The sequence below is a fragment of the Lontra canadensis genome, unplaced genomic scaffold, assembly GCF_010015895.1.
Source record: "Lontra canadensis isolate GAN:19392208 unplaced genomic scaffold, GSC_riverotter_1.0 scaffold45, whole genome shotgun sequence".
Taxonomy (NCBI): domain Eukaryota; kingdom Metazoa; phylum Chordata; class Mammalia; order Carnivora; family Mustelidae; genus Lontra; species Lontra canadensis.
Window position 1 is genome coordinate 7,632,207 of NW_022631039.1, and position 13,158 is coordinate 7,645,364.

Below are 13,158 nucleotides of genomic sequence, written 5' to 3' on the forward strand. Positions count from 1 at the left end.
GTGCACTGGGGATGTGTGCCCCATGAGACCTGCAGCTCCCCAAAGCCAGGTATGGGTGATCACCAGCCCCTTGTTGGAATGTTCCCCCTACCCCTGCCCTCCTCTCGTTCCTGTGTCAGGAGAGACCTCGGACCTGGGGCTCGAGCAGGTTGTCACAGGGACACTTTCAAACTCCCTGTACTCTTCTTCTGGAGGGGTCATCACCGTGAGGAGAGCCCTGTGGTCACCCCCCCACCCCTGCCCCAGCTTCCCCCAAAGAAGGGACTGAAAAGATACCAATGGGCCTGGCTTGGGGCGTGGTTTTTAGCAGGAGCTCTGGGAAAACAAAAGGTGGCCACGTGGGGTCATCGTAGAAAGCCGCCCTGTCTTCTCCCCTTGAGAGAGCTGGGGCATCAAAGCCTGGGAAGACCCCGGTCCTGGGCGGGAACACGGTCTCCCTAACGCAGGTGAGCTGGAAGTCAGGCCTCAGAGGCCCCCGTGAGTCTCTGCTGTTCCCCAAAGAGGTCAGCAGGGGGCGCTCTGCACCAGGGATCCGAGCAAGGCAGCCTGATGGGTGCGCAGACCCTGGGTAGGCCTACCCAGGCAGAGAGGACTCCCCGGGCCAGGTGGACAAGTGCTCCGGCCACCGCGAGCCCCTAGTCTTTGCGCTCTGCTGCCTGAAGGAGAGGAAGGCCGGTGTCTCGGGTTCCCCCCAGCTCTGGGGAGCCAGAACCCCCCCATCGGCTAGAGTCCCCGACTCCCCCGCCCCACATCCACGAGGGCCAGGCCTTGCATTTGGCCTCCCCCTGGCTTCTCCCAGGGTCCCTTGGCTTGCCCAGTGCTCCCATAGGACCTGGCTGCCCCCTTCCCCAGAGCAGGGGGTCAGGACTCCAAGCAAAGTGAACCCTGCGGAGCCCGCCCCAAACCACCAGTGTCCCCACACTCAGCGCGTCCTTCTGGACCTGCTCTGCTCCTCCTGGGGCTCAGTGGCTTTGCCCTGCCCCTGGGTACACCCAGGGCCCCTCCCACCCTGAGACTTCCCGCCCACCCCCGCCAAGCCCCTCCCTTCATTCCTGCGCCCCAGAGGATCCTGAGACTCCAGGGATCCCCCCACCCCCGTCCCCAGCAGTCTGCCTGACCCTGTGGACTGAGGGTGTCCCCTCCTGGGTGTGCCCCCAGCCCCTGCACCATCGCCCATGCACCCCCTCTCAGCGTTCCCATCTGCAGCGGGCCAGTGGGCCCTGTGAGGCTCCAGCGACCTCCCCCAGCGCCACTTCTCTGAGCCAGCCCCATTCTGGTCCTTACAAGCACCCCCCCCGCCCAGCCCGGGGCAGGAAGGGTCACCGCAGCCACATCACAGGCAGAGGTGGAAACAGAGGCCCAGAGACCATTAGTGACTTGTCCAATGTCACCCAGCAAGGAGGCACTGGGACCAGTGTCCCATGCAGTGCCCCCCAGCCTCCCAGGGCTTCCCCAGCCCCAAGCTTGGCCCAGGTGGTAGAATCTGTTTCCCAAAGGCTTCCACCTGCCCCCGCAGAACCACGGACCCCAAGGAGGGTATAGGAACCCTTGCTCGCAGCCTGTGCCCAGACGTGGGCTGCTAGGGGACCCTCCCACCTGCAGAAGACCTCGGGATGAGGGAGGATCATTCACCCCCTGGGGTTTCTCATGCTGGGGCCTCTGCACGGGCATCTCCTACACGCCTGTGCCTCTGCCTGTAAGATAGAGATGGCAGCCTGGCTGACAGAGCGACACAGAGCTTCTCGCCTGTCCGGCACTCCACCTGTTCCCAAAGCCGGGTCCCACTGCCATGTTGTGTGAGGCCCCAGATGCCCTTGACCTGGACCAGCACATTGCCCAGATAAGGAGGTAGGAGCTCGGGCAAGACTCACCTAGCTGGGGGGGTGGCGGTCCCACTGATGTCTGACTCCAAGGGACAGTCATCTGCAGCCCCCATCCAAAAGGGCACGCCCTCAGGGTCGGGCTTCCAGGGCAGGAGACAGGGCTCAAGGGGGAGGAAGGGTTTGCAAGGGCTGTGTGTGTGTGTCTGTGTGTCCATGCGTGTCTGCGAGGGCATCTGTGTGTCTCTGTGTATATGCATATATGTGCACGTGTGTGCGTGTGTCTACGTGTGTGTATATATGTGTGCATGTGTGTGTGTGTCTGTGTGTGTCTGTGGGGCTGTGTGTGTGTGGATGGGTATGTGTCTGTGGGAAGACCTGCCTGTCAGGCTTTTCTGGGCAGGGGGCCCTACCTCTGGGCCTACTCTGTGGTCTGGCCACGGGGGTCTCTCAGCCCATGTCAGCGCTCTGTCCCCACCAGACCTCCCCACTGGCAGGCCACCCTCCCACCTGCCTCCCACACCCGGATGATCTGTCCTGGGCCAGGCAGTCCCTAGTCCCAAGAGGTAAAGGTAGGGCAGCTTCGGCTCCCAGGCTTGTCCTCTGCCAGACGCCTGGGACATGAAGGAGAATGTGACTTGTCGCCGGTCAGGGCAGAGCCCACGGCCCCCATGGCACTGGCTTCTTCCTGCAGGGACCCGAGACCCTCCACCGGGGCCTTCTCCAGGGCCCAGGAGCAATTTTAGTCAATACGTGAGGCATGGGACATGAGGTGACAGGGGACACAGCCTGGGAGAAGTGTCTCCCACTGAGGGACGGTAGATACGGCCCTGTAGCTCGGACCCAGGCCTGCTCTGGGACACCTCAGAGGGACCAGAGGGGACAGAGTCGCCGGTGTCCACAAGGGTGACCCGCCCATCACCACCCCTGCACCTCACACAGCTTTCCCCTTCTCTGACTTACTCCCTCCCTCCTCACCCCATTCTGCCTGGGGCTACCCCCCATAAATGACTCATCATTTCTTCAGTCCTCCAGCCTCGGGGTGCCCTGCTGTGCCCCCTAATGTAGACAGGGCAAAAGCTGACAGGAGCCAGGAGCTCCTTCTCCATTGTCTGGGCCCCACCGTGTGCCAGACAGGGAGGGAAAGGAGAAGCCAGAGTTGGGGACGGTGGCCCATTCCACCAAGGGGTCACCTTCTGGGCATCCAGCCCCCCAGTCACTGAGACACAGATCCAGATATGTGTCACATATGAGATATGTGTCACATATGAGACACATAACCAGCCTGCTGTCTGAGACCTCCAGATTTCTTGCTTTCCCCTCCCCAGGGGGCTGGCCCAGCCCAGAGAAGGCCACCCAGAGCCACAGAAGCCCCAGCAGCACCCAAGCCCTGGGACCAGGCTGCTCGGGCCTGCTGGGCTCCCTAGGACTGGGTTGGTACCGATGTACAACCCTCGCACACACCCACCAGCTCCCGGAGCCGGGCCCCCCAGCCGTCTGACCTTGGCCTCCAGCGTGGTTAGCCGCTCACTCATGTCACTGAGCCGGGTACAGTTCATGCATTCTGAAAGAGAAGGGTGAGTTTAGAGTGTAGACCCTGGGGGTGAGAGCAGCCAGCTGCCAGGACAGCCTCTGGGCGGGCAGGCAGGGAGCTCTCTGATCAATTTGCCTGGAAAACTCCTACCCAGCCTTCAGGACCTCATCCTTATCCTTGGTGCCCCCTCCTCCAGGCAGCCCACCTGACCTCGGAGCACCCACAGCACATTATTCAGCAAAGTGTCCAAGTCAGCACCCCAGGTGCCCAGTCAGCCTATGAGTGCCATAAACATAGGATCTTTGTCTATTTTATTTACCCACAGATCTCAGTGCCTGGCACAAAGGAAGGGCTCAAAAAAACCCAGTAATTGATTACATGTGGTAAAGGGCATGCTCCCTGCCTTTGAGAACGTCAGTCTGGGGAGGGAGATGGGCAAATAGGTAGAGGCTGTAGGGGCTACACCAGGGCTGTAAGAATAAGATGTGCAAAAGGGCATCACAGGGGACAGCAATGCCAGTTTGGGGTGGGGGAGGTGGTGGTCAGGGAGGACATCCTGGAGGCGGGGGCGTCTAAGGTGAGGCCTGAGAGATGCACCATATGATAGCCTCCTGAGGTAAGAGGGCTGAGGTCTAGAGACAAGCAAGACCAGAGAAGGGTCTGGAATCAGTCTGGCCGAATCAGAGCAGACCCAGCCCCCCCACCCCCCACCCCACACACACCCGGGACTGGAGCAGTGGGCTGGGACCTAACACTGGAGGGCTGGCAGGAGGGGCTCTGGGGCAACGTCCTGAGGCCAGTGGGCAGCTCTCGGAGGGGCTGAAAGTCAAGGTCAGATCTGCATTTTGAAAAGCTCACTCTGGCAGCTGCGAGTTCCGTGGGCGTGTGTGGGAGGGATGGAAGCCGGAAGGCCAGTTAGGAGACTGGTAATGGTGAACCCCCCAGGCCCACATGTCCCTGGGCTATAATTATCTATTTATGTCTGTCTGCCCCAGGGACTGGGACTGTTTAAAGAGGAAACAGACGTTCAAAGCTGTTCTCCAGAGCTTTTATTGCTGCAGAAGTCAAGGGATGCCTAAATCGCTCACTCAGTTCAAAGTCTGACCTTCCAGGAACCTCAGTCTGGGCCAAAGAGACACACTGAGGTGTGAGGGTAACTCGGCAGGTCCCAGTTGCTGTGCTGGGGCTGCCCATCGGTGGCCCCCGTGACCACAGTGAGGCCTGAAGCTTACCAGCGGCGTCCATACCTGCCCCCCACTACTGGCTTCCCCTGTCCCATAAGAGGTCCCCCAACTTCATCTCAGAAAACAAATCCCCCATTAATGTCCTAAGTTACTGTGGTGATTCCTCTGCGAGACACGTAGGGGACGCCCAGGGGGCTTAGGACCAGGGTTCGGGCTGTGTCCTCCCCAGGGGTGGGAGGCCCAGCCTTGGGGCAGGGGTTGCTGACATGGGGCCGTCTGCTCGCCAGTCCCTGATTGGGTTTACAAGACGTGGGCTGCCCGAGGCTCCGCCCACCCCCATCTCCCTCCCCAGCTCCCCTAGACTGGGCCCAGTCAGTGGTTTATAAGCGTTTTTTAAGAACAGAACTCTTTTCAATAAAGCCTTGTCCATAACCCCAATATATAAAACAGATTAGAGACCGAGGTACAAACACTGAAACTTCCAAACAACTAGGGGAATGTATACAGTTTCATGACTGGGGCAGGCGAGGACTTCACAAAACATCCGGGAGAGAGGGGGCGGGTTTTCTGCTTAAACAGGGGTTGGGGGGGCTGTACCCTGTGTTTCTTCCTCGGTTCTCCCAGGAAAGGGTGGTGAAGAAAGAGAAGGGGATAAAAACCCGCAAAGCAAAGAGAAGGGCAGAGGAGAATTCTCAGCAGATGAGGCCAATAAACATCCTGCAGCCCAGTCCAACCTGGGAAGAGGACATCAGAGCCTCCAGGCTCCCCTGAGGCCGGCCCAGCACCAGGCAGGAGAGGTGAGGGGTGCTCTCTGGGGACTGGGACATGACTGAGGGGACAGGCCCACGGGTGCCTACACTGAAACGGCAGGGTCTTCCAAGGCGCCCCATCAACAAGGCCAAACCACAGACCCTCCTTCTCTCTAAAAACCACAGACCCTCCTTCTCTCTAAAAAACAGAGCTCAGGATTCCTGAGCCTTACAGGAAGCCTTTAATGGAAAGACAGAGATCGAAACAAGTGGGGTCCCACCTGTCCACTCACTACCCCAACCCCATCTATCTACCCACCCGTCCAATCATCACCTCCCCGAACCTTTACCCACCTACTTTACCCTCCCCCTGGCACCTCCCCTACCACCCTCTCATCCCGAACATTCCTGAGGCATTTAGGGGACCCAAACAGAGCATTTCCAGGGTCTGAGGCCACAAACAGGACTCTCTGCAGGGGGGAAGTTCTGCAGAGGGAGGGGTGAGCCTCGGGCTCTCACAGGAACCTATTTCTGGAAAGTGTGCTGGGCCTGGGCCCAGTTTGCTCTGGCACTGGGCACCCTGCTTGGCCGGTGAGGTGAGGCTTGGCTGGCAGCAGGCACGGTGTGGAGGTGGGGGCGGGGGCAAGGGGGTTCCAGTTCTCTAGCCACAGAGAGGCCCGGGAGGCCCAGCCAGCAGGCAGGGCTGAGGCTGCCAGCTCGGCCTCCCTGTGCCACCTGCCTGGGCAAGTGCTGAGACCAGCCGGGTTTTACAGTTCCCCCGGCTTTCTGTCATCGACAAGCAATTATATTATGTTTGTTTAAATTTTTCTAATGATTCATGGGAGCGGTGGGGACAGAGAAATGGCCCCAAGGGTGCTGACTGGTACGGACCGCGGACCAGGCCCTGCCTGCTGGCTCTGGGCCTTGGTTTCCCCTCGCTAAGAGGAAGACTCTCACTTCCCGAGATTCGGAAGTTCCCATGATCCCGGGCCCCCCTTCCCTAGCACACACGGGCCCACGAGCGCCCGAGCCGCAGCACATTCCTGGTCTCTCAGATGCGGGAAAGCGTGCCTGGAACTCTTTGCCAATCTGTGTGTACCAAAGTGTGGGTGTTCCAGGCAAACGGGGGGGGGGTGGGCGGTGTGAGAAAGAGGGAGGGACTCACCACTTGGTGCTGTCAGTAGAAAGAGAACTAAAAGGCCGCTAACTCACTGTGAGGCTGGAGACGAGCTCATCTGACCTCTCTGCCCCTCAGTTTTCTCAGCTGTAGAAGGGGTCAGTACTGGATCAGCTCCAAGGGCCTCAGGACCCTGCTTCTGGTGCCCTTGCCCTCCAGCTCTCACCACTGGGCACCGTCCCCCCACTGCAGGACGGTACACCTGCTAATCCAGCTGCCATCTGCCTTTGGCCAGCACGCCCACTGCTGATGGCTCTGTATCCAGCCTTCAGGACCCAGCTCCCAAGTGAGGCTGACCACCCCCACCCAGGCCTGGGCCTGAAGGGGAGCCTTGCCGACTGCAGAGAAATTGAGAGGCCGAGTGAGTCTGCTGTGAGATGGGGGCCATAAGACCCTGATAGGGGAGACCCAGGGCACACAGGTGGTCCCTGCCCCCAAACACTCAGCCCCCTCTGGGAGAGGCCTTGGAGATGGGTCCACAGCAGGGAGCAGGTGCAGGGTGGATGTCCCCGGGGGACCAAGCTGGAAGAGATCCTAAAATCCCCCTGGGAACTTTTGACTCCAGCCCAAATTCCTAAGCCCTATAGGAGAGCTCCAGGGAGGTCAGTGGGGTCAGAAGCTGGGGGACAGGGGGCGAGGCTGGCCAGGTGTGTTCACAGGAGACACAGGAACGAGGTCTAAGTGACCTAAACCTAAGTGGCCTCAGTTTCCCCAATGTGACAAGAGCTGGGCTGGGCCTAGAACAGATAGGACTGGTACCTGTCTATCTTACTACACATGGGGTCAACCCTGCTCTACCCAAGTTCAGTCTGGGACCACACATTCTTTTGGTGCCTCCCTCCCCCAACTGGGGACTTGAAGGCCATGTAGGACCTTCCTCTACTGGTGAGACTTTGTTCAGCTCACTCTCTGCTAGAAACTGCTGTCAGGAGGAAAAACTGCTTGCCTTGAGTAGGCCTGGGATTTCTTTTGCCTTGTCACTCAGACCTTGCCTCCAGCCAAGCCACACCCCCTCCAGCCAGGCCACACCCCTCTGGCTAAGTCACAGCCCCTCCAGCCAAAGAGAAATGCTTGGATGTACAGTGACTTTGGGACCAGTGCTAACTCCTGCAGCAAAGCCCATGAGAAGATGGGTCTGTCTGCCCATGGGGTTCAGCTCCCAGTGTCTGATATTAAATATGCATCAAGAGCCTCTAATGCAAAAGTCAAAGACTGAAACAACAAACAGGAAATAAGCAAGCTCAGAAAACAGAGACAATGAGTGGACAGGAAAAGACTTCAAAAAACCAGAGCGAAACTCTACTATCCTTAGAGCGATATGAGAAGATATTGCATCCTGAAAGAACAGGAGGTTATTTGCAAAGAACCCTCAAAACACAAAAACGCATTTGTAGAAATGGAAGAAAAATAGTTGATGTAAAATATTCAGTCAAAGGATTAGAAGTTAAGGAAATTTTCTAGGAAGTTGCAAAAAACTGTGACAGTTGTAGAGAAGAGATAAGAAAATGAGGGGATCAATCCAGGTCTAACAACTAACTGGAGAGTCCAGAAAAAGAGACCCGAGAAAATGGAGAGAAGTAAAGAAATGATCCCAAAAGATCACCTAAAACTGAAGGATATGAACTTTCAAACTGAAAGAACATGGAAAATGCCAGATGAAAAAGAAAACAAAACAAAACTCACACCAAAAAGCACATTGTCATAAAAGTTCAGAATCCCAGAGAGAAAACCTTAAAAGCTTCTAAGATAAAATGAGACCTCCAGGAAATGTCAGGAATTAGTATGGCACTGAATTCTGAACAGTAACAGTGGAAGCTGGGGAGATAGCAGTATTCTTTTGAGGAAGAGGGTGTCTAGCTAAGATTCTATACCCAGCTCAACTATCCCTCAAGATTTGAGGGTAAAATGAAGTATTTGTAGACACACATGGCCTCAAAACATTGACACGCCACGCACCCCTTCTCTGAAAGGTGTTGAAGGATGTATTCCACCAAAACAAAGGAGTAAGCTAGAGAAAAGAAGACTCCAAACAAGGATATCCAGGGACACCTGGGTGGCTCAGTGGGTTAAAGCCTCTGCCTTTGGCTCGGGTCATGATCCCAGGGTCCTGGGATCGAGCCCCAAATCGGGCTTTCTGCTCAGCAGGGAGTCTGCTTCCTCCTCTCTCTCTCTGCCTGCCTCTCTGCCTACTTGTGATCTCTGTCAAATAAATAAAAAAATCTTTAAAAACAAAAACAAAAAACAAAACAAGGATACCCAGAGGCAATCTTTTCTGAGTTTCCAGCCCTGCTGGCCTGCTCTAAAGATTTCAAACCTGCCAGCCTCAGATTTTAAACAATTGCATAAGCCATTTCCTTAATACAGATGATAGATAGATCATAGATCTAAAGAGATACATGTATATACCTATATAAATGCATATACACACACACATCCTTCTGGTTGTTTCTCTAGAGAACCCTGACTGATTCAAGGTCCAACCTATAAACAGGTCCTAAACAGACCCATCAACCAGGGGAAAATCTTCTGGACTCTTAGGAGTGTTCCATGATTCAGTTCCAGCTACCTTAAAGACAATTTGTCAAATTTAACAAATAAAAACACAGTATTTCATCTGTCAACCCTATTTAGTATTTAGTTCTTTCTAGAGACACCCCCAAGGCCTTCTCTGGGATAGGGACCCAGGGACAAGCGGCCTTGCCCTCAAAGGTTTCTGGACATGTAAGCAACCACACTGAGGGGTGCTGCCCAACTGTGTGGCTCTCTTATGAAAGGGGAAACCCCAGCCAGAGGAGATCAAGACAGTTTCCCAAGGAAGAGAGAGCTGAGCCCTGACTACTGCTAGTCAAACAATGTTTGCCAAGTACTTGCTCTGGGTCTGGCCCTGGGCTAAGCCCTCTATACCCATTCTTTCCATATAAGCCTCTCACCCACCATGAGGCAGGCACTAGACTGCTATCCCCACTTTGCAGATGGGAAAACTGAGGCCCCTGCTTCCTCACCTTTACAAGATTCTGCCAGGCCTTGCACTATACACTGCCCCAACAGACCTCACAGAGATCTCTAGCTTAAGCTCCTGTAATAGGTGGGGATCTAATTTGCCATGAGGTAGATGGAGATCAGGGGTGGAGGGAGAAAGTCAGCTGCAGGCTGGAGCTCCAGAGTCTACCGCATCCCCATGATGCTCTGAGATCAGCCCTGTGGGGAGCAGAGAGGCTCTGGTAGCACCAGGACCTAGGAAATCACCATACCAGTTAACTTCTAGAGAGCTGCTTACCCAGGGAACCCAACACACTGGGTTTCTCTAAGCCATACACCACAGAAGGAAGGGTGCAGAGGGCAAGACCAAGCCAAAGGGGAAACCTGCCCTGTGCTTTCCCTGTTTTCCAATGCATGCCAGAGCAAAGAGCCCCATCAGGGGCCAGGGAGCCTGCTGGTCGGATAGAGCCGTGGCTGCATGAGCCCTGGGGCTCATGGACAGGACAGAGTAATTAAATTCCATCCTTTTGAATATCAGGGATCACAGAGAAGGCAAGGTTTTTCAGAAACTTCTGCCAAGACATTTATTGAAGAATAATTGAGTTCTTTCTTGGACAGGGGAAGCCTCACATGGGGGTGTGTCCTCGTGGTGGAAAAAATCCCCAAGGGGCCAATGGCACTAAGAGTCTCAGAACACAATGGTAGCCAGCTGTCCTGTCCCCCATGGACACCCACATTCACAGCTCCTGGGCTGCAGGACTTCCTGACAATGTTCAGCATCACCCCACAGGCAAAGGGGACAATGCTGGTGAGTGAAATCAATGCACCAGTGTTTACCAGGCTTAGAGAAAGAAATACCGGGTTGTAGTGCCTTCTTTCTGTGAGTGAGAAGGATGAGATCCAGGAAAGTTTGGCAACATGCTCAAGGTCATACCATGTGTCAATTAAAGGCCGGAATTAGAACCCAGGGCTTCCATTCCCATGAGACCATCTTGGGCTGAGCTACATCCCATGGCTGGGGCAGCAGCTCTCAATGGATGTGCAGACAGTGCCTGGACCATGGCTAAGCATGGGCAAAGTCTGTGACATGAGCCTCATTGTGGCCCTAGGGACTTTTCTGACTGGGCTAGCCAAATCTGTCTTCCACCCTCTCTACCTCCACATCCAGCCCAGAGTTCAAGGTCAACAGGTCTTGACCTAGAACCCTGTGGACCATGGTTGGACCACACTGGAAGTATCTTTCCCCCAACAAAATCTGAAGAGGAATTATTAGAATTATGAAGTTTTTTTAGCAAGGTCGCTGGAATACAAAGATAGTTCCTAAAAATCAACATTATTTCTATATACTGGCAATAAGCAAATAGAAAATGAAATTTTATAATGATTCCCTTCACAAAAGTGCCATAAAGTTATCAAATTACCTAGGAATAAATCTACTGAAAACTACAGCACATCATCGAGAGAAATTAAAGAAGAACTAAATAAACAGATATACTATATTCATGGATTGGAAGACCCAATAGTATAAAGATGTTCATTCTCCCCAGTTGATCGATAAAGCCAACGCAATCCCACACAAAATGTCAGAAGGCTGTTTGTGTGTGTTTGTTGTACACGTGTGTATGGAAATTGGCAGATAGATTCTGAAATGTATATGAAAACACAAAAGTCCAAGAATAACCAGGGCAATCTGGAAGAAAGAGAACAAAAGGTGAAGACTTACACTTCTTTAAACTGAGAACTTTAAAATTGAGACCTATTTTAAAACTATAGTAATTGAAACATTGTAGTATTAGCACAAAGACAAACAGACACATACTCACTTCGTTTACGAAAAAAGCACCAATGCCGTTCCATAGAGAAAGAGTAGACTTTATCAATAAACAGTGATGGTTCAACTGGTTATCCAAATGGAAAAGAAAAATAAAAGAATCAGACCCCCCAGGGGCACCTGAGTGGTTCAGTCGGTTAAGCGTCGGACTCTTGATTTCGCTCAGGTCATGATCTCAGGGTCATGAGATTGAGCCCCATGCTGGGCTCCATGTTGACAGTGGAGCCTACTTAAGAGTCTCTCTCTGCCTCCCGCTGCCCCTCCCCGTGGCCACGCACACGTGCACTCTCTTTCTCTAAAATAATAAATATTTTTTTAAAAAAATAAGCCGATTTCAGATGTATGATAGACCCAAATCCAAAAGGTAAAATACAGCTTTTTTTTTTTTTTAATACAGCTTTTAAAAGAAACCAGAGGCAATGACCTTCATGACCACATATCTTCAACAGGACACAAAAAGCACTAGCATCAAAGAAGACTTTGCCAAAGCGCACGGCATTAAAATTAAGAATTTATTTTCAGGGGCACCTGGGTGGCTCAGTGGGTTAAAGCCTCTGCCTTCTGCTCAGGTCATAATCCTGGGGTCCTGGGATCGAGCCCCGAGTCGGGCTCTCTGCTCAGCAGGGAGCCTGCTTCCTCCTCTCTCTCTCTCTGCCTGCCTCTCTTCCTGCTTGTGATCTCTGTCAAATAAATTTTTTAAAAAATCTTTAAAAAAAAAAAGAATTTATTTTCATCACAAGAGAATGAACGCGCCTACCCCCGAGTAGAAGAAGAGTCTCGGAATGCATGTATCCTCAAAGTAAGATATCCAAACGGCCAATAATGATACACAGGAGGGCTCAGCTCATTAGCCACAGCAGAAAATGCAAATCAATCCTCAGCGTGGCACTCCCACACACCCACAGGAATGGCTAAGTTTAAAAAGACTAATGATGAGGGGCACCTTCGTGGCTCAGACGGTTAAGCATCTGCCTTCAGCTCAGGTCATGATCTCCAGGTTCTAGGATCGAGCCCCACATCTGGCTCCCAGCTCAGCAGGGAATCTGCTTCTCCCTCTCCCTCCGCCTCTCCTCCTGCTTGTGCTCCCTCTCTCTCTCTCTCTCAAGTGAATAAATAAAAAAGACTAATAATGACAAGTATGACAGAGCACGGGAACCACTGGAATTCTCAGTGTCACTGGAGGGCCATGATATAACCTCCTGAAAAAAACATTTGGCAGTTTCTTATGAGGCTGAGTAGAAGCAAATCCATCCCCAGATACGTATCCAACAAAATGAATAAATACTTTCACCAAAAGACATGTGCGAGAATGTTCCCTGCGGCGTCGCTCATAATAACCCCAAATTATAAATAACCCAAATTCCATCCACGGACACCTGGATCCACTGAACAGTCCCAGAGCCGAGCGCTACGCTGCACTAAGTGAGCACACGCCACATGCAGCTGCAGGGGTGCGGGGTGGTGGGGACCTCACAAAGCTGAGGCTGGGTGAAAGTCGGCAACCCCAAAGGCCACACGGTGAGGGATTCCGTGGATCTTGAGGTCTGAACACAGGCAAACAGCCCTGCGCACGGGCATTCAGGTCAGCGGTTCCCTCGGGGAGGACAGTTAAGGGGAGAGGCAGCTGGAGGGCCTCTAAGGTGATGAAAATGTTCTCTTTCTTGATGTGGGTGCTGGGGCCCGTGCGGTCAGTTTCTGGACCTGTCAAGCTGTTTGGCTCGTTCTAATCCACCAATCGGACCTTCTTCACCAGCCTTCTCGTTGCCCTGAGGACCAACCCTGCAGCAGCCTTTGCTGTCCTGTTCTCTCTTCTAGAAGTGGCTCCCATCCTACCCCATTGATCAGCTAATTCCTGCTTAAGCACCACCTCCTCCAGGCAGCCTT

At 53.6% G+C, this 13,158-nt stretch overlaps 1 protein-coding gene across 2 annotated transcripts in view; it reads right to left on the bottom strand.

The window, feature by feature from the left end:
* The window catches only part of COL26A1 (collagen type XXVI alpha 1 chain), a 123,865-nt gene that overhangs the window by 12,033 nt on the left and 98,674 nt on the right, over positions 1 to 13,158 (bottom strand). For both annotated transcript variants that reach the window (XM_032872508.1, XM_032872507.1), the window contains exon 4: positions 3,323 to 3,384. In XM_032872508.1, coding sequence (XP_032728399.1) covers positions 3,323 to 3,384 — 62 coding nt within the window. The remainder of the gene's footprint in view (positions 1 to 3,322; positions 3,385 to 13,158) is intronic.